Source organism: Larimichthys crocea, chromosome III (assembly GCF_000972845.2).
Source record: "Larimichthys crocea isolate SSNF chromosome III, L_crocea_2.0, whole genome shotgun sequence".
Taxonomy (NCBI): Eukaryota; Metazoa; Chordata; class Actinopteri; family Sciaenidae; genus Larimichthys; species Larimichthys crocea.
The window spans coordinates 134,047-154,751 of NC_040013.1; the positions used below are offsets into that span (position 1 = coordinate 134,047).

The following is a 20,705-nucleotide window of genomic DNA, read 5'->3' on the forward strand; positions in this document are numbered from 1 at the left end:
AATCGATAACTTTCTTCTGTGAAACTAACAAAAATGATGAAACTTCCCTGTCCATATTATGGGACACTCTCAAAGCTTACATACGGGGTAAAATTATTTCATTCACATCTCATGCAAACAAGTTACGCAGATCTCGACAGAAAGAACTGGAGGTAGCTATCGCAGATCTAGATAACAAACTCTCGTCCGCAAATACGCCAGAGTTATATAAAGAAAGATTAAGACTACAAACACAACTCGATCTCCTCCTCACTTCTGAAGCTGAACAGCTTCTCCTCCACTCTCGCGGGTTGGTGTATGAACATGGTGACAAAGCTGGACGTCTCTTGGCTCATCAGCTGAAGGCAAAAACGGCATCGAATCAAATTACTCAGATAACAGATGAATCAGGTTTAATAACCTCTGACCCGGATGAAATAAATAACACCTTTAGGTCATTTTTCTCCCACCTTTATGCTTCAGAGTCCCTCACAAACGAAAACCAACTGAACAACTTTTTTGGAAAATTGGACTTACCTAAGGTCTCACCCCAGGACAATCTAAGACTGGAAGCCGCTTTCACTCTCTCAGAAATTAAAGAAGCGATACGGTCAATGAACAGTGGTAAATCCCCAGGCCCCGACGGATACCCGGTCGAATTCTATAAAAAAATTTCAGATCAGTTAGCTCCGTTATTACTCGACATGTTCAATTACTCATTTAGACAGGGCACCCTGCCACCCACACTCATGCAAGTGTCCATCGCTCTAATTTTTAAGAAGGGTAAGGACCCACTGAACTGCACATCTTATCGTCTGATATCACTCCTACCAGTAGATGTTAAAATACTCGCAAAACTACTAGCTCTGCGATTGGAGTCTGTCATGCCCCGGATCATCTCTGAAGACCAGATGGGATTCATAAGGGGAAGACACTCGTATTCTAACATAAGAAGGCTTCTTGATGTCATTCTCTCTCCATCTTCCTCTAACATTCCAGAAGTCATAATATCTCTCGATGCCGAAAAGGCTTTCGACAGGGTAGAGTGGGACTTTCTCTTCTTTTCCCTGAGACAGTTTGGTTTCAATACTAACTTCATTTCATGGGTCAGATTACTCTACTCCTGCCCCTGCGCTTCTGTGTGTACAAATAACCAACACTCGGCTCCATTCCCACTCTTTCGAGGTACAAGGCAGGGGTGCCCGTTATCTCCGTTATTATTTGCGCTAGCAATTGAACCATTATCAGCGGCTCAGAAAGTGGAGGAGGGACTTGGGGGGATTGAAAGATGGGGTTTAAAACACCAGGTCTCGTTATATGCAGATGATGATGATGATGATGCTTCTCTATGTAAGTGATCCTTTGTCGAGCATCCCACGCATCCTGACATTATTAAATTCCTTTGGTCGTCTATGTGGGTACAAGCTAAACATCTCTAAAAGCGAATTTTTACCAATCAACCGTATGGCCACAGATATACTGCCATCGACTATACCCTTTAAAATAGCTAACAGGATTTAAATATCTTGGCATTACAATTACACGATCTTTGCGCACAATGCGAGAGCGAAATCTTACTTCATTAACAGCTACGGTTAAGTCCGACTTACAAAGATGGAATTTCTTGCCATTGTCCCTAGCTGGTAGGATACAAGTTATAAAAATGAATGTGCTACCACGTTACTTGTATGTGTTTCAATGTCTGCCTGTTTTTCTTTCCAAGTCCTTTTTCACAGCTATAAATAACATCATTTCATCATTCATCTGGGCTGGTAAATGGCCAAGGGCATGTTGCGCACTGCTTTGTAGGGACAGATCAGCTGGAGGACTAGGTTTACCCAGTTTAATCAGCTACTACTGGGCAGCCAACGTACATAAGATAATGTCTTGGTTTACTTCCCCTCAATCCATCTGGTGTCAGAGTGAATCAGCCTCCTGCTCCTTGTCGTTGCTGGCCTTAACATGCAGTACCTTGCCTCTCTCCCCATCGAAGTTTACCTCTAATCCGGTTGTTGTGGGAACACTAAAAATTTTGACACAAATAAGACGCCACTTCGGGTGGCTCACCCTTCCTTTAGCAACTCCCATCTGTAATAATTACCTGTTCATTCCAGCTAGGATCGACCCGCGATTCTCCACCTTAAAGAACAAAGGACTATGTAGTTTGGGAGACTTGTACATTGATGGTATATTTGCGAGTTTCAGCCAATTAATCTCCACCTTTAATCTGCATAAGTCAGACTTTTTTCGGTACTTCCAGCTGCGAGACTTTGTAAAAACACACACTACGTCGTTCCCACAGACACCAACACCTAGCGGGATTGACCTGGTTCTCAAGGCTAAAACATTGTCAATTGTTATAAACTACTGTCCCCAACCAATGAATCTACTTTACATAGGATCAAGACGAATTGGGAGTCAGAACTCCAACTGAGCTTCTCTGAGACCTTCTGGGAGGGGGCTATGGGGGCTGTTAACTCGACATCCAGCTGCACTAGACTTTCCCTAATACAATTTAAGGTTTTTCACAGGCTTCACTATTGCAAGGAAGAACTCTCATAGCTCTATCCAGACAAATTCGATGAGAAATGTAGTAGATGCAACCTCACCCATATGTTTTGGACATGCCCCAAATTGTTTAACTTCTGGCAACTATTTTTTAAAACAATGTCAGATATACTAGGCATAAATCTAAGTCCAACCCCACATATCGCGATCTTCGGCAAACCCCCAGACGACCTCTGTACCACAGCCACTCAAAATAATGTTTTTGCCTTTGCTTCCCTTATTGCTCATAAGAGGATTCTTTTACTGTGGAAGGCTCCTCAACCACCATCAATTAAAGTCTGGTTACATGATATTTTAAGTCTTCCGAAACTGGAGAAGATCAAATTCTCACTCAGAGGCTCATCTGACAGGTTTTACACTCACTGGAAACCACTGCTTAACTATCTAGATCAGGGGTCCCCAAACTTTTTTCGGTGCGGGCCACATCACACTTGCCTTTCTGTAATGGGGGGTTGGGGTCAGTCTATAACCGAAATGATATCAGTCCCACCAGGATTTCGCGGGCCTTTTTTGAAATAGTTGTGGCCTAAAATCCCTGATGTTGCATCAGGTTTTCAAAAAAAAAATGCAGTTAAAGTTGCGGTGTTTTTTACATTTTTGTTGCAATTTTTTGTTCGTTTTTGAGAGGGCCCAGCGAGCACTAAGTCCACGGCCCCGGGAAGCGGCGAGGTCCAGGCAGGAAGGCGCTGTAAAGCTTGCGGCCGGAGCCGTGAGGCACCTTCGCCCCCGAGCCTTTCCAAGCCGACCTAGAGCCGGTCGCGGCGCACCGCCACGGAGGAAATGCGCCCGGCGGAGGCCAGCCAGCGCGAGGGGATCCTCCCACACCGTGCGGCCGTCCTTGACCCGCCGAGTTGAATCCCCCGTGCAGACTGCGCGGAAGTTGATCATGAGCAAAGTCACGTCGGAATATACCATTGTGTAAGGGGATGAAAATTAGCTAGTACTGTAAATAGTTCGGAAATAAGGTAGATTTTAATTAGAATGCCAAGCTTAATCATTAAGTGTGGATATCTTATAATAGGAAAATGCAATTTTGAAAAATAGGCCTGATCTAGATGGTCTGCCAGCTCAGGAGGTTTCTCCGTAAGAATACAGTAGATGGCAATGTATGAACCCGCCCCCCTGTGCTGCAGAGACAGATAGCTTGGATGATAGAGCAGTAAGCAGCCATTGATAGTTGCTCTGTACTTATAATGGTCAGCACTAGCACCCCCTGTTGTTGCTGGGGTTTTTTTTGTGTGTGTGCAAGTGTGCATTTGTCATTTTATTTATTTAATGTAGGATATTATTTCACATGTGTGTAGTTATACCTACTTATTTGTACTATACTTTTATTATGTAAGAGGGCTGGGGGGGGTGTTCATTAGAGTTCTTAAAGTGTTTAAAAAAAGAGAAAAGAAATTGTATTTTTGTATGCACTGTAGAAGGAATTGTATTCTTGTAAGAAATTGTATTCTGGTATGCACCGTCAGTGCACATGTCTTTGTCTTACAATTAATAAATAAAAGTAATATATATATATATATATATATATATATATATATATATATTATATATAGTATATATATATATAAAGTGTGACTGTATGTGTGTAACATAATGCACATCTTCAGGCTGATGTTGTGGCTGTTATTTGCTCATGACACTGGCTGATGTGGCATTGAGACTTGAAGCTACGTCTGCGGTGCTCAGGTCGTCGGCCTCTACCTGCTGGAGAAGTCCGGTATCACAGCCACCACACGGCGCCATATTAGATCGACGCTAGCTACAGTGCCGCGGACGGAGTGAGGGGAGAGGAGCGGTAATGTTACTCCACAAGACGAGGAGACACGGGCCGCAGTAACGTTTGTCAGCTCGTATGAGACTCGAGGTAACTGCTGTATGGTTGAGGACAGGCAGCTGAGTCAAACATCTCGGGCACTGTAGTCCGAGGCGTGTTGTTTTCGTCGTTGTTCAGCTAACTTGCCCGCAGACATGACTTCCCTGACTCTGCGGGGTTCGGGCCTCGTGCAGAGGCGGACCGAAGCCTCACGCAACGCCGCTGACAAAGACCGCCCGGCCGGCCAGGAGGACCACGAACCCCGCCGGGGGGACGAGCAGGACGACGACGATACCAGAGACTCCAAAGAAACACGTCTGACCCTGATGGAAGAAGTGCTGTTGTTAGGACTGAAGGACCGAGAGGTAACGGAAGATAAACGCTGCTTTCTAACGCTGTGAGAATGTTATTTGAACGTTATGGACGGTGGGATGCTGTCCAAGCTAACGCTAGCTAGCCATATTTCCCTAACCACAGCTGCAGTTCACGTTAGCATCATAAGGCTAGCTCTAGCTAACAACAGTGATGGGCCTGATCACAGCCGAGCTGCTTCATGTCTGTTCTTTACGTTTAGCCTGCAGCAGCCACCTGTCAGTTACTGTCTGTGTTGTTATGTTTGTTAGCGACATTAACAAGACACACCACACCAGCTCCGAGTTACAGTGAGCTTTTACTATCAGTCTAATCAACTATATCTGCTGTAACGGGACCTTATTACCACTAATGAAACTGTAGAGAGTTACAGTGCCAATTTAAAAGTATTACACCCTCCCTGTTCTGTTTCCCTTCTTAGTGTGTTAACACATCCCATCTCAGTGGAGGTAATTAAGGTTTGTTGACAATGATCAACATTAACAAATGTTTAAAACCCAGGTGATATTTACAAATTAATCTAAATATGAAACAGATGAAAACCATCGTTGACGCTCTCAGTTATTTCATTCTCATTTGAATGGAGATCATCTGTGTCTAACTAAGGTGTGACAAGTGGTTTTCTTTAAGCTACGTGTCAACAGGTGTCTGGGCTTTTTAAGAAGAACAGCAACCCAAAACTACACCACAAAGACTGAGCATTGACGAGTGCACCACTGGAAATCATTGAGGGTTGGGCTGTCACAATTCTGAAATCTTTGTGGGCGATTATTATCATCCAAACACTTGAATGATCTTACTCTGTGCGTTTTGTCACACCGTGTTGCTGTTGTTTAGCGTCATTCCATATTGTGAACGTCAATGGTTGCTCGTTGAAATGATGCAGCCGTTGGTTAAGGAGTGTTGGGGTTGATACATAGATGAATTTTCTAATGACTCGTTGTGTAGGCCGACGCACTGTAACAAGAAAGAGGTTCAAGACGGTTAACTGATGTAAAAGAATACTTGATTTTATTCTCACAAGTCAATGTGCAGTCTCCTTCCATAATAAATCTGATTACATTGCAGCAGCACAGGACCATTTGTGAATGATCTCAAGTGTAACTTTTCTGCACCCGTCGGGGACGCTAGGATCCAAAAGTTATACAGAGTGAACCTTATGTTGACACATGTTTCTTATGCTTATCCATCCAGGTCACACCAACTCCCTCTGTAGATTAAATCCACTTCATACAAATAAACAAAAACATCTCCATTATAAAAGCGGGAAACTGGGGGCACATAGTGGAAATATTGTAATTAGTCCTTCTATATTGTGCCTGACACATTTGAGTGACATAGTACTCCTGAGTAGACCTAACCAGTATTCCTGCAGTATCCACCCTTCACCTACACACTGACACTATTTGATCAGTAGAAGCTGACAATGGTTTCATTCATTTCTAAATGTTGGTGTGACGCTGTGCTGAGCTTAAGTTTGTTTTGCGGCATTAACATAAAACTCATTGGATGATTTTGTCACGTGACCTATTAGCAGTTTCTTAGCCTCAAGAACGAGGCAGTGTCTGTTCTTTAAATCATTCATTACTGGCCATGAGTCTTTCTCCATTTTATATTGAGTGTATGATCACACACACACATTCTCTGGAATGCAGCGTGTCACACTTCTGATGCCAAAAAGCGTTGGAACATTTGTGACTGAAAAGTACCTGTAAGCAGTGTTTGAAATGAGTGCACACCACTGTAATTGTAATTTAACACGTGGGCTTCAGAGATCCCTCTGACTACAAAAAGACCTGCTTGTACCACCTAAGCTGTGTCTTTGCACTCAACTGCAAAGAGAGTCTTTGAGTATTTGGCGGCACGGTGTCAAGCTATTTAAACCTTAAAGGAAAATGAAGCTCACGGTGTAAAAAGGTTTAACAGCAGTGATGAGGGCGGCTGACAATCACCTGCAGCGTTGCTTCAGGTACTCGACAGATAGGACCTGCTCATTTGTGTTTTTAATGACATCATATCTTTTGCAGCTGTACAGTCAGTTGAAAAATATTTTGGCTGATCATTGGCAGATGGACTAAGAAGTTGATTTTGGACCCCATGTGTTGTTTTTGATTTGTTTCTCACTAGACTGATCAGCTTCAGTTCTCCTAATGCTCCTCATAGTCAGTCTGGGCCAGTGAGCCCACGTGTTTGTTAAATACTGGACTGCTGTAAATCCATGCTAACTTCTTGACAAACCAACGATCTGATCTGTGTTTCCATGGCATAGGGCTACACCTCCTTCTGGAACGACTGCATTTCATCAGGGCTGCGAGGCTGCATGCTGATTGAGCTGGCCCTGCGAGGACGCCTTCAGCTGGAAGCTTGTGGCATGAGGAGGAAAGGCCTGCTGGCCAGGAAGGTAGGATGGATGCTTCTACAGTGTTACCACAGAGATTCATTATCAATCTGAACTAACGTTGGGTGGGGGAAGCTATGTTGCAAAGTACACAATGCCTGTTAGCAGTTTAATTGTTTGACGTGAACACCACCCTGCTTTGATGACTCCACCTTGTAACCGGCTTCCGTCATTCTGAATGAAATTTGCAGGTGATTTGTAAGTCAGATGCTCCAACAGGTGACGTGCTCCTAGACGAAGCCCTCAAACACATCAAAGACACCCAGCCACCGGAGACTGTGCAGAGCTGGATCGAACTTCTCAGCGGTGAGTCCATCTGGCCACAGCACCACGCTGGTGGTGTATACTGTATGTCGAAAGAGATTGGAAGGTGAAATGGATCCATGCTGCCCTGCAGAAAAACCAAAGTAGGACATTTTGTGTGAAAGGATGAGTGTTTAGGATTTATTGGCATTTAGCAGTGTAGTTGCTGATCGCAGCCCCCCGTGTCACCTTATCCTTCTGAGTGTGAAGGAGAAACTACAGTGGCAGCAAAACACAAGTCAGTGTTAACTTTGTCCATTCAACATGATGGACCAGCGGCTTCTGTAGGTATGAAGTCCCATTCTAAGGTAACAAAAACACAATTATTCTTATTTTCACTCATGAAAAAAAAACTATTACAATCAGTTTATGCCATATTCTGTAATTTGACACACATCAAGCACTCATCAGGCCTATTATCATTTCTGTGATGTTTGGTTAGGGTGACGCATCCTGTGTTAAACTGAGAGTCTGTCACTGTAGCATCAGTTTTTTAATGAACATGAAATGAACCTTTGTGACCAAATAATAGCAAGAATGTAACAAATAAAACATGTTTACATTGTATTTACATGTAGGGGACTGCATTCAAATGCAACTTAAACATGATGATGCTGCCGACCTGAACATGAGGACATTTTCTCTATCGGGACCTCCTGAAATCAGAATTGACTACCCCTGCTCTATAGGGTACTGAATGTGATGAAGTAACTGTTTATCAGATCAAATGATATGAGAGGGCTGGGCCTCGTCTTTACCTAGAATGTGGATTTAACAGGAAATGCTGGACCAATATAGAAAAAATCATGGTGATCATATTTCCTCTGTAGCTCGACCCTCCTGGTACTGACTCTGTTCTTTCTATTGTCCATGTTACAGCACCTTGTTGTAGATATAGGTGTGCATGTCTTATTTTTGTGACCACATTAATTGTCTCTTGTTTTTATGGGCTCATGTTTAGGTGAAACATGGAACCCCCTGAAGCTTCATTACCAACTGCGGAATGTCCGCGAGCGGCTGGCGAAAAACTTGGTGGAAAAAGGCGTCCTGACGACCGAGAAGCAGAACTTCCTGCTCTTTGACATGACCACACATCCTCTGACCAACAACAACATCAAGCAGCGCCTCATCAAGAAGGTCCAGGAGGCCGTACTGGACAAGTGGGTGAACGACCCTCATCGAATGGACAAGCGGTTGCTCGCGCTTATCTTCTTAGCCCATTCCTCCGATGTCCTGGAAAATGCCTTTGCCCCGCTGCTGGACGACCAGTACGACCTGGCCATGAAGAGAGTGCGGCAGCTGCTGGAACTGGAGCCCGAGGGGGAGAGCATGAAGACCAACGCCAACGAGCTGCTATGGGCCGTGGTGGCCGCCTTCACCAAATGAGGCTGCCGCAAAAAGAAAAAGACAGAAAGCAGTTGTGGCATTCAAGTGGCATTGTATGTTGAGGTAGGAATCCGAGTACTGACCCCAACATGGTGACTTGATTGAACTACTAGTTTGGCCCTGCCTGGACTTTTGGAATGGGCTGCCCTTTTTTTTTTTTTTTTCCCTCTCGTCTCTCTTCTCATTATCTTTCCAGATAAGTGTCCTCGTTGATCCTTCATGGCCCTGCCCCCTCCACCTGTTCACTTTTGCTAAAAATAATAAATCTCATGGAACTTTGAAGTTGTTAATGATGGCACGGCTGAGGCTGAAATCAAGATGTCGACTCATATCCTCTTTTTATTCCACTGGGTTTATCTTTGTTACTTAGAGGCACAGTATCTATGGCACAGCTTCCACCTGAGAATACAATAACCAGTTGTGATGTACATGTACAGCCCATGGACGGGAACGATGTATAGGAATGAAAGGATCAAGTGTGTGTCGATATGATGTATTCAGTGTTACAGCATTCTTTGACTGGAAAAAAAAGATCCACTGCCCAGTGCGGAATGCTGTCAACTAATTTCCAAAGTTGATGCCTCTTAACCCACCCCATTCATCTATTTTTCATATATATGATATAAAATATACACCTGCTTATCTTGTGCACCTGTGCAGGGACACAGGGGCCTGGAGACCAGGGGGAGGGAGGGGGGGGGGGCAGCCTGGACACATTGCCAGTATGTCACAGTGCTGATGAATAGAGACAGACAACCATCTCCACCTGCAGGCCATTTAGTGTTTCCAGTTCACCTGACCTGCATGTCTTTGCACTGTGGGAGAAAATCCACAGAAAAGGCCCCAGCTGTCGGCCGGAATCAAACTTAAAGGATTTTCTGTTTGTGTGGGTCAACATCACACCGTGCCGCCTGACATTCCATCCCTCCTGGTGTAAAGCTGTGTGGAAGATCATTCATTTGTCAACAGGACAGCAAGCCTAGACGTGCATGGAAGCAACACAGTCCTGAGATTGACCGCTGACTTGTATGACTTTCCTCATCAGTCCCTTTGACCTCAGCCCGGCTGCAGATTTAGAAAAACTCTTGAAATAAAAGCCAAAACATGAACATGATTAGACACACTCGTTTAGGGCGTTGTGTAAGAAATACAAATTCTTAAGTTAACAGCCAATGTGTAGGGCTGAAGTACAAGGTATGATGATGGGAGAAACAATAAATATACTAAATATTAGTGAGCCCTTTTGACATGAAACAGGTCATTATTTATCCTCTGGCCAGGTTTTTTTTTTTTTTTTTCTTCTTTGAAATGAAACATTAATTTTGGACTGGGCTCATGTCCTCTAGATGCACTGTCAAAGTGTGTGCATGTGTAATATAAACCAGGTTCCAGTCTGTAATAACTGAATGGTAACAGTTGAAAACAAACTATCTTAATCTGGCTCCAGTGTCATTGTTTTCCATTTTTTGCTTGTATCTCCTCGATGACACTAACGGCTCTAAAATGTGTGATTCATGGGATTTGCGGTGGTATCTGACATGGTAGTGAAACACCTCTTTGTATCGGTGGTGGGGACAAACTCAGGAAAGTAGACCCAATCAATGCCAACTACCTTTTTGTTAGCAGAATTCAAATGGACAGATTTCACTTCGGTATAGCCACAGGTGAAGTAATGCAGGATGAATGCATTCATGCTGACCTTCTCCTTAGTGTTTGAGTTTGTGTAAGCCACCGGGACTCCATCAAGACACGATAAAACAACTCCAAATGTAGTGAAACACGCTCGTGTGAAGATAAATGTGAAAGTCCAGGATGTGTTAAAAGACGCTATCAGACAGACACTTGTACCATAGCTCCCTCAAACATGAAAAAAAAATTACATGATATTTGATATATTATCTATTTCAGTCAACACTGTATTTTGTACAATTTAGTGCCCCCGTATCAGAGCCCAGCTCGCATCTGTCTTTCAGCCTTTTATTTCACCAAGCTCTCACCAACCACTAAAAGTCAGTCCCACATTTACTCGTCTGGCTCTTGCCTTACTCTCTCCTTTTCTCTTCTTAGCTTCTTCTGTCAACATCCTTTTTGGTCTCTTCTCTGTCATTATGTCCACAGAGGCTGCTGAGCCTAGTTACATTGATGGCTTACCCAGCTCCAGTTCGGGCATGACACTGTCCCCATCAGCATCCCCCTGCACCCTGGACATGAAATCCTGGTCCAGGGCCTGTAGTTTAAACTCTAACACTCTCTCTGTGATCTGAGCTCAGCTAGCTCAAAATATACATGCAAACCAGACTTTCGGAACATGAATTCTTCATGTTTAATGGAGCAATGTTAGCAGTTTCCACCTGGTTTCAGTCTTTAGACCTATCACTGTACTGGATACATAGATCTGAAATAGTTTATCTGCTCATGTAAGCGTGAAACAAGTGCATTTGTTTAACTGTTAGCGATGCTTTAATGTGCAGGCAGCCTTACTTTACAGTGTCTCGTGAGCGCCCTCGAAAGAAACCTGACACTCGCCAAAGTCTAATCGGAAGAATCAAGAGATGGGCTTACGTTCCAGCTGTTGACAGCTGTACGGTTTGTCAGGCTCAAATTCAGAGGACATTTTGTCACAATTGTCCTGTCAGCTTTCCAAAATTGATCGTGGTCCAGGTGCAGATTTTCAAAATAACTGACGTTGTACTCGACAAAGCCTTTTCACCATGAACCACATTTTGTCTTTAATTTCATGTTCACGTTTGTTTTAACTGTTTTAACACAACTACTCGACCTCCAGCCTCACCAGTCTGTCGCAGGGCTGACGTGCAAACAACTATTCGAGAAGTCCACCTGATCTGCACGTCTTTGGACTGTGTGAGAAAAACCCAAACTCCACGCAGAACAGAGGATTTTCATGTGACAGCACTAACAGCTGAACTGCCGTGCCACCCAACAGTCCATTCCCCACTGGCCTAGAGTTGTGCTGAAGTTGTTTTAATTGTGCTCTGCTTTAACACATTCGCTCTTCAACCTCATGGATCATGTGAATGACGTTTGCTTTGTTACAGATTGCCTCCTTCTGATATAGTATGTAGCAAAGGTGGGAGAGGAGAGGAGGTGACCACGGGTTAATTGATCAGAAAATCACCTCAAACTGCAGTGAATATGAGAGTATATATGTTATCTAAATAAAGGGACCTCTAGTCTGTGTACTTTCTTTGACCCTAGACAATAAACCAAGAGCTTGTAAGTGCCTAATCATCCAACTGATTTTAATGTTTTGAATTTGAAGCTTGCGAACCCCACTTCTTTGTCCCGTGTGAGGACTCTGGTTTAGCTCACATCAATTTTGAGGTCATAGTCTACGGTCTGTGTGCTGTTTGGGTGTGTGTGTGAAGTGTTTCAGTGTTTTAATGGAAACTTGTTTACCAGTTGGACATTAATTTCATTGGGGAATACAAATCAATTAGATTCTACTGAGAATAACTTGACAGAAAACGCACATTCACCATCACGGGCCATATACTCCAGACATTTCATGGTTTTTAATTCTGTTTTTGTGGAACACAAACTCTGAGCTTACGGAGAATTCATGGAAACAAATCTAAAAACATAAGATGAGTGAGTACATATTCGCTCGTGTTACTGACACAACATATAATTTAACTGTAGGTGAAAGAATTCTAACAAATCAAAGCTAAACATTCCAAACTATTTCCACATATGTTCACTCAAAAGTGTCACCAAGTTATTTGTTGGAGAAATAAAAATGCTGCAGCAGTAAATCTGCCTAGACGTGGCTGTCTGTGTGAATAATTACCGGTACAAAAGAACAATTTGAAATTACTTGCATTACACAAAATGATTTCATATCCAGCCGTGCAGACAATTCACAAGATCAGTTCTCAGAGAGACTGTTGAGCAATAGCTTGAAAAAACCCTGAAAAAGTTAAACCAAAGCTATCTGCATGGAAGGCTGAATCAGAGTGAAGAGAGAATATATGGTTTGAATGAAACACGTTTTCTGCTGACCCTGTCCACAGCAGTACTTTGCTCTACTTCCATGCTTGGACTTCTCTCTGCTTCTCCAAACTTGGTGCATGCTGACCACTATCTATTGGAGGTAATACACACATCATGGGACTTCTGCTAACTTGGCCTCCAGTCAGCTTGGCATAGTTTTGACAGAGGAATTGGGAAAGGAGTCTGAAACTGACAGAGATCTACACAGACTCATGGCTGTGATTGCTGCCAAACCTGCCTCTACTGCCTTAACACTGAAAAACCCACGAGAATAAAACAAAAAGTTTGACACAATAAAGGTTTAAACCTCTGAGACAAATGGTTAATGGTAACTGATACTTATACACCATGCAGGGTATTAACAATTCATACATATTCACATGTCGAGGGTGCAGCCTTCAGGAGCAATTTGGGGAGACTTCAAACCATCTATCGTCTGATTAGTGGACAACCCGCTCTATCTTCTGAGCCACAGCCAGGTTAGAGTTAGGGTCATTTGATGTCCTGAAAGTTCTCCCTGGTAATAGCCATGCTTGGAATGACAGTCACTTAAGTGATGCAAGCAAATGCAGTCCAACTAGGAAAACACAGTGGACAATCCATCAAAGATGCAACAATCAAGCATTAACTTTTTCGGACAACACTTGGTTACTGCTTACAGTACAGAGGACAACAATGTCCATGTTTGGCTCTGAGAAGAGTTGGACAGTCATGTCTATCAAAAGTCTTCAAGGATACAAAAAAATGGTCACAGGTTGTCAGTCATGCTTCAAGGAAGTGGGTTTGATTGCACAATAATCATCAGACCAATCCAAATAAAGTTACATGATATGAGTTTTTCATATTTAGTGATTTCAAACAATGTTATTTCAAATAAATCAACAGGCAAGAATGAAAAAAACTACGATTGATATGAGTAGGTATCACTATGAAACATCAAATGACATTAGAATGACATTAATTACACCTTCTACCATGTAATCACTCTGTGCCAAAATACCTTACTAATCTACTAAAAACTACTACTTATGGGGTTTTTGTGGGCAAGTTTTTCCTCACTGGAACCGAGGGTCTAAGGACAGTGGGTGTCACTCCTTGTACAGATTGTAAAGCCCTCAGAGGCAAATGTACTTTGTGACTTTGGGCTATACAAATAAAATTTGATTTGATTTTACTTATCTACTCGTACATGGAATGTTGTGATGTCATGCTACATAACTTTTTTGGGATAGTGTGTAATAGGTCATCTCAGCTCTTCATTCATGCATCAACAAACCCGACTCATTGTATTCCTTTGACTGCCAGTTCATCTCGAACCCGGCGGAGATAATCAGGATCTGGGTATCCGTAGCTGCAAACACAAGGATGGAATGTCACTGATTTCATGTGGAAAGTTTCATTCATGGTTACAGACATAGAGGTTAATGTCAGTGACTTCAGTCTTAAATGTGTAAACGATTAGATGAGATGCCACAGGTACATTTAATGGTATGTAGATTCCTTACTGAGTTGGTCCTCCGTGTGTTGAGGTTTTGTGATGAATGTCATTCCATGTGACCGTGTTGTTCCTGCCACTGGTGGTGGACTGACCAACAGTGAAAATTAGTCTCTGGTCAAAGGCTCGCTTCAGCAGTTTCACGATCTCTTTACCCTCTGGAGAGTCGGGAAGGTAGGCTGTGCGGGATACACCTTCATACTGCTGACCGGGCTGAGGGTGCTCCTCCTGCAGACAAACAGTGGAGGATTCTCTGCTTATGTCTACAGTCATACGTATGTGTATGGAGGGGAGTGACCATCACCTGCAGAGGTGAAAACGCACTGCCCAGTCTTTGCTTCTGGCTGATACTGACTTTGCTGATCAAAGTTCACAAAAGTTGGACTCTACATGAATAAATGAGGTCAATTTGCATATGTGTGGTCGTAGCCTATTTACGTACCCACATTCCTCCTTGACAAACTGCCATCAGCTGGCACTGGATGTATTAAAGGCGTTAAATGAAGCGAACTGGTTGGTTTTTCCTTCTGTCCTTCTGAATACCACTTAGAGTATCTGTAATCAATAATTAATTTCATGTTTAGGCTAGTTGTTCTGCATGTGTGCAGAATTGGAATGGGTTCAACAAAATACTTACATAGCAACATAGATCATAACACTGATGATAACATGATTTTCTCATGATGTTAAAGAGACATCGCACACTGCTCAATATTCTGTCTTTACTTTCTACCCCTCACTTCCTCCATACACATTATTCTGCTGTGACTGGTCAAAGGTCCTAACCTAACTGTAAACAGGCCGACAAGTAATAATATTTTTTTTATTACCACTTGGTCAATCGTTTTCTCAATGAACTGATTACTTATGTCCCAAAAGCCCAAGAAGACGGCCTCACACTTGTCTTGTCCACAGTCCAAATATATTCAGTTTACTGTCAATAAGGACTTAAGAAAGCTGAATATATTCACATTTGACAGGCTGGATTTCTACAAAAATGACAAAAAAAGATTTGATTATCAAAATAAAATTAATGTAATAGCTAACAGCTACAAATTTGCTGCAAATCATAGAACTCTGTATTAAATGACTCCTTTGTTGATTGTCTCTGCTCTTCACTCATTCTCTAGCCTTCCTCATTTTGTTTTACCTCTTGACTGATTATGTCTGCAATCTTTACATTGCCATCTTAGTTTCCTTTTCAAAAGAGGTTTCAAACCTACCCGAGTGCAACATACCTGGTTAAATTTAAGTTCAATAGAAAAAATTTAATCAATATGGTGACACTTGGCAATACAATTTGAGAAGTAACATTTGCTTTCAACAACCTGTCCACAGATTTGCGAAACTCTTCATTTGTCCACTTCAAAATATTTTTGTCTCGCCTAGTTTGAAGTGCGACTGCAGTCATATAAGAAAGCCAAGACTAAATCTGTTGTTGGAAGGAGCAGCAAATTGTTTCAAAAACTGGTAAGAGTGACAGAAGACTTTAGGAAGTCAGCACATCAAAAAGTCAGGTCATGGTGGATGAATGGATCGCACACAGGACATTCATCCACAAAAGTTTGTAATATCCATCAGTTATTTTCAGTGTATGTTGCACTTTGGTTAGGTCTTGGTTTAGGCACCAACACTACTTGGTTAGGGTTCAGAATAGATTGTGGTTTGCATTGGAAGTCAATATTGTGTTTTAGTTTCACGTGCATGAACATCGAGTTTCAAAACTCTAGACTTACCATCTAGACACAATCAAACTAGATACTATGTCACAACACAATACAGGTAGGATAACAAATATTCTGTTTGAGGCTTTGGTGCATATGTAGAGACTAAAGTAACTACATGTCAAACTACTAACATGCTGGAGTCCAAAGCTAACATTGTTCAATATTGGACAAAAAAATCGTAACTCAGCGTACACCTAATTTGACTTTTTCCTGAAGCTATCAACTGAATGTCACAGTCTTCATAATGGATAGGGTTGACTCCTTTGTGATGACACAGTTCTTCACACTTATGATAGAAGGTTGCACCTGGGGGAAGATAGTATCTTTGAACAGGTGGTCTCTGTTCAAAGATGCTCTCTGGTGTTGGTGTGATTGTCTTCCATGATCTCTTTGATAACCTTCGATTCCAGTCTATGTAATGACATACTCCAGTCTTCCCCTCAGGGTTCTCTGTCTTTAGGGTGTGCTAGCTGGGACCTGGGACTGATGTTACTCTGTTATCATGTTTCCAAAGTTCTGTTCTTCAGTGATGGCAACTGAGGCAAAACCATTCACTGATGATGTAGACTGCGAGATGCAACTGGAAACTCCAGGAAAAGCTAGCAAATTAAGAGTAATTTAAATTAATCAATGTTATATCTGCAGTCTTACCTTTTGAATGCCATTTGGAATGTAATAATGGATGGTTAGTGTTCCATATTTCTCATATCCAGGCAAAGACGAAGAGCTTTTGGTGACAGTCATTTTGCCTCCATCAGGTTGTGTCCCTGTCAAAACGCCGTATAACTTCCCACATGTTGGGCATACAGGCTTGTAGCCAAAGGCCTGTTTCAGACAGTTTCTGCAGAATGAATGCTTGCACAGTAGAGTCTCTTTCTCTGTGTTTACTATTGTTTCCATACAGATTGGACAAGATTCCTCTTCAGGATTGTTGGTGTGTGCAGGTGAAGCACCCAAGGTTCTGCTGCTTGGAGAGTCTGCTGGATGTTTGTTCACAGAGCTCCTGCTTGAGCTGTGCGTACTTTGTAAAAGGAACTCTTTGAATTTAGCAATGTGTGCAAAAGGCCCGGTGACTGTGACTTCATTTTTGTTGTGGCTTGATTTAAAAAGCAGATGTGGAAATCTATTCTTCAGGTCTCTGTCATATGCACTTACAGGGACAGATGTGACCTGCAGGTCGGAGGCGGTTCTCTGGTAGAATGTGATGAATCGTTGTCTGACAAAGTCAGTGTGAACAGGTAAGGATTCATGGCGTGGTCTGAAAATCACCTGTACTGTACTTGGTTCATTCTGTACTGTTCTGAGGTCAGGCTTTGTTTCAAGGACAAATGTGTTCCCTCTAATTTGGTCAAGTTCTTTTTCACATTTTCTCTCAATGTAGGCCATAAAAACAGCAGACACATCCACAGGTTTGACATGAGTGGAAGCCTGTTCATCTTGCTGACGGATTCGTCTATGTGTTGCAGGGCTGGACTGATGATTCAGGTGACTTGCTGACAGGTCGATTGAAAGTTGTTCTAGTTGCTCAAAAGTTCCTCTCACTTTGTAGCAGGAACCTCTTTTCTCATAATCATATGATTGCAGAAAGTTCAGTAATCTTCCAGGGTAAGCAGCTTCATCAATGATGGCAGTGATGTCTGAGATAAACTGCAACAAGACAAGTTAGCTATTAGCTACATAACTACAATACATCTAAATGCAACATGGTAGTCATATTTCAATTGGCTGAAAGGCTGCAATGTGATACCAGTTCATTATATAGTGCTGAAACTATTATACTGTAAGAGCTGATGCTCTGTTGAAAGGGGGAAAGCTTAATGAGGGGCAGCTGTGGCTAGGAGGTAGAGTGGGTCGTCCACTAATCAGATGATTGACGGTTCGATCCCCTCCAGTCTGCATGTCGATGTGTCCTTGAGCAAGATACTAAACCCAAATTGCCAGTGTGAATGTGTATGAATGGTTAGCTCCTCAGACTGATGAGCAGTTGGCACCTTGCATGGCAGCCAATGCCATCAGTGTATGAATGTGTGTGAATGGGTGAATGAGATATGTACTGTGAAGAGCTTGGTAATAGAAGGTTATTCTGAGGTAGGAAGTGGAAGGCTTTTATTTTGAAGTGTTAACATCCAAACCGGAAGTGCCCTTTTATTGTTTACTTGTTTTTCGCGCTCTGTTCCTCGCCTAAAGTCAAACATGTTGTACACAGTGGTCTGTTTTCACAGCTCAAACAAACAAAGGACATGTTGTAACAGTGGTCAGGACTTTTAGTAAAAACGTCACCAGTAGCCGCTGTGAACTTTCACAAAGTTCAAACGGAACACAGAGACTTTCAAAACCTTTTCCGCTCTCATGTCTCACCGTGGGCTGGTTAACATGTTTTAAATGTACATCCATGAACTTACCGACATCCTGCAGAGCTGTTGGAGCCTGCAGTAACCGTCTGTTGTCTGAACACAGACCTGACCTGTCCGCTGTCCGCTGTCTGCTTTCACTTTCAGCTTCACGTCACTGTTCATCACGTGTCTTTCAGCGACCCCTGCCGGCGACCCGCCGGATGACAGACACCACACAGCACTGACGGTCAGGGTGGCGGTTCGGTTTACTTACATTAACAGGTTCGGTAACACGGTGAGGATACTGCGGCTACTGCCACTACTGGCACTTGTATGGTACTACAAAGTGAAAGGAGACGATAGATATTTGTAAATTTAAATTTAGGGGCCTCTGTTAATGGAATATGTATAATCACCTGAAAATAAGAAGTTATGTAATTGGTTATGTCACGGGTCCAGTTTATGTGCCCTGTGATGAAGTGGTGAGTTGTCCAGGCTCACCCTAAGTCAGCTGGGATAGGCTCCAACCCTGTGCAACCATGGTGAGGATAAGTGTTAGAAAATGGATGGATGGATGGATGGATGTTATGGGTCTTTGAGCATGGCATGGATGTTTAAAGAAAAAATGCATGCAGTGTTGGAGGCAGTGCTCTGTCCATTTTTATGAAATTTGCTCAGTATGAAGCCCAAAAAGTTTGATTTCCTGAGCAAAAAATGACCCTGACCTTCTACACACCAAAGACTTCCCCTGCCCGAGCACTGACTTTCAGTTTAGCCCTCCCTGTTAGTGGACCGAATGGATCAGAATCATATAGTGAAGCAATTTATTTTCCTGAAAAAAAAAACAAACAAACAAAAAAACATTGGTGAACCACAACGATACCACTGGGCTCTAAATGTTTTGGGAATGGTATTGAACAGGTTTAAAATGTGATATCAGATTATTGTATGTTCAGATGATAACACATGATCTAATTCCAATAGTGCTAACTCTAGACCACCCTTCTGGTTTTATTTTGAAGTTTTAGGAACACCTCAGAATTAGAATCAGAATCAGATTTACCTTTGCTAAAGCAACATGCCTTATTGCTTCCAGATAGTTATTATTACTGTTGAGTATTATTGAGCACTAAAAGAGGAGCCTGTTGCATCTCTTTTAAAATGACTGATGATTTTTAGCAGTTGTGTCCTCAGTTGTGTTGTAGTGAACTAATATAAGGTGCCTGTTTGGAATGATAGTTAACTTCTGTCAGTAAACTGACAGAAGTTAACTATCATTTGTCATTTTGAATAAATTCTTTTGATTCTTTCTGGATTAGCTTCGGTTGATTTTGCGCCTGTGCATCTGTGATCTCACCTATAATTTAAATCCATTTTGTAGTCTCTGGGAAAATTTTAGAAAACCTTCAAGGATTAAACATTCATAATACAAAGAGCAATAACTGAGCATGTTTGCACTTTGAACTGTTTTATTTATTTATCTATTTATTATTATTATAACTTTTATATTTTAAAAGAATTAGAAAGATTATTTTCCTAATTCAGTTGAAATTCTGAAAAGCCATTCTGCTAGAAAAGACTGAATACATATATTGATTTTTATAATTATAAATTAAAAATCTCCCTAATAATAACAAAATGTTGTCATTTTATTACAGGCATCAAAGACACTGTCAAATGGAGCATTTTCACTGTAATATAAGGAAGAGTTTCATTCTCACACTATAATAAATTAAGTAATTATTATTATTATACTATTTGTATATTATGTAGAAAAGCAGAGTGCGACTTACTGATCACTTGATTTATACCAAAGTTTAAAAGTGGGTAAAAATAATTATTGTCTAAACATGACCTAATAATTGTATTTTATGAAAAGCTTCGTGAAATGAACTTGGTTGGTTTATTGCCATCTTGTCTAATTAATTTCATGTGAACAAAACCTTTCTCTTTTTTATTCAATTTTTGTTTAATTTGAGAGATTTTGATTTTATTAGTTTGCTGTGGCACTCTGAAGTGTGTAAATGTTGTATGGTCAGCTTATTGCAGATCGACTGTATCAGGGGCATCTAGAACTTTAGACTGTAAAAAAAAAATTCCCCCAAATTTCTTATTACAGTACAGTTTCTTTTTTCCTGTGTTTATGATGATGTTTATTGAAATGATAAAGAGACTAAGCATGCCAATGTAATATAAAGCTTTTATACTTTGTTCTTTCAAGTCCTCAAAAACAAATTAAAAGTTGCATAAAACAATTCACATTCAAAAACACAGTCATAGTATGAGGTAAACACTTCAAATAAATAAATAAACC

At 41.7% G+C, this 20,705-nt stretch overlaps 2 protein-coding genes across 4 annotated transcripts; one reads left to right on the forward strand and one right to left on the reverse strand.

Annotated features, from left to right (window-relative positions):
- The first annotated feature begins 4,230 nt into the window (after positions 1-4,230).
- golph3a (golgi phosphoprotein 3a) lies at positions 4,231-9,446 on the forward strand. The gene is made up of 4 exons (XM_010745745.3): positions 4,231-4,731; positions 7,008-7,139; positions 7,328-7,442; positions 8,401-9,446. Exons 1-4 carry the CDS (start codon positions 4,522-4,524, stop codon positions 8,823-8,825), a joined length of 882 nt encoding a protein of 293 aa, XP_010744047.2. The 5' UTR covers positions 4,231-4,521; the 3' UTR covers positions 8,826-9,446.
- Positions 7,511-18,609, reverse strand: LOC104930857 (probable E3 ubiquitin-protein ligase DTX3). Of its 3 annotated transcripts, XM_027277416.1 has the most exons (5): positions 18,461-18,609; positions 16,710-17,705; positions 14,342-14,559; positions 14,113-14,187; positions 7,511-7,527 (listed from the first exon to the last, which is right to left on the reverse strand). In XM_027277416.1, exons 1-4 carry the CDS (start codon positions 18,572-18,574, stop codon positions 14,118-14,120), a joined length of 1,398 nt encoding a protein of 465 aa, XP_027133217.1. In that variant the 5' UTR covers positions 18,575-18,609; the 3' UTR covers positions 7,511-7,527; positions 14,113-14,117. The 3 variants fall into 3 exon arrangements, with proteins under 3 accessions (XP_027133217.1, XP_010744045.2, XP_027133218.1); XM_010745743.3 differs by lacking the exon at positions 7,511-7,527 and having other exon boundaries at positions 8,974-14,187; positions 18,461-18,604; XM_027277417.1 differs by lacking the exons at positions 7,511-7,527; positions 16,710-17,705 and having other exon boundaries at positions 8,974-14,187; positions 18,461-18,603.
- Between the last annotated feature and the right edge of the window lie 2,096 nt (positions 18,610-20,705).

Coding starts and splice junctions, on each gene's coding strand:
- LOC104930857 (XM_027277416.1), bottom strand. CDS start 18,574: ATGAACAGTGACGTGAAGCTGAAAGTGAAAGCAGACAGCGGACAGCGG. Junction 17,706..18,460: donor AACAGCTCTGCAGGATGTCG/GTAAGTTCATGG, acceptor GTCTTGTTGCAG/TTTATCTCAGACATCACTGC. Junction 14,188..14,341: donor ACACACGGAGGACCAACTCA/GTAAGGAATCTA, acceptor TTGTGTTTGCAG/CTACGGATACCCAGATCCTG.
- golph3a (XM_010745745.3), top strand. CDS start 4,522: ATGACTTCCCTGACTCTGCGGGGTTCGGGCCTCGTGCAGAGGCGGACC. Junction 4,732..7,007: donor TAGGACTGAAGGACCGAGAG/GTAACGGAAGAT, acceptor TCCATGGCATAG/GGCTACACCTCCTTCTGGAA. Junction 7,140..7,327: donor AAGGCCTGCTGGCCAGGAAG/GTAGGATGGATG, acceptor TGAAATTTGCAG/GTGATTTGTAAGTCAGATGC.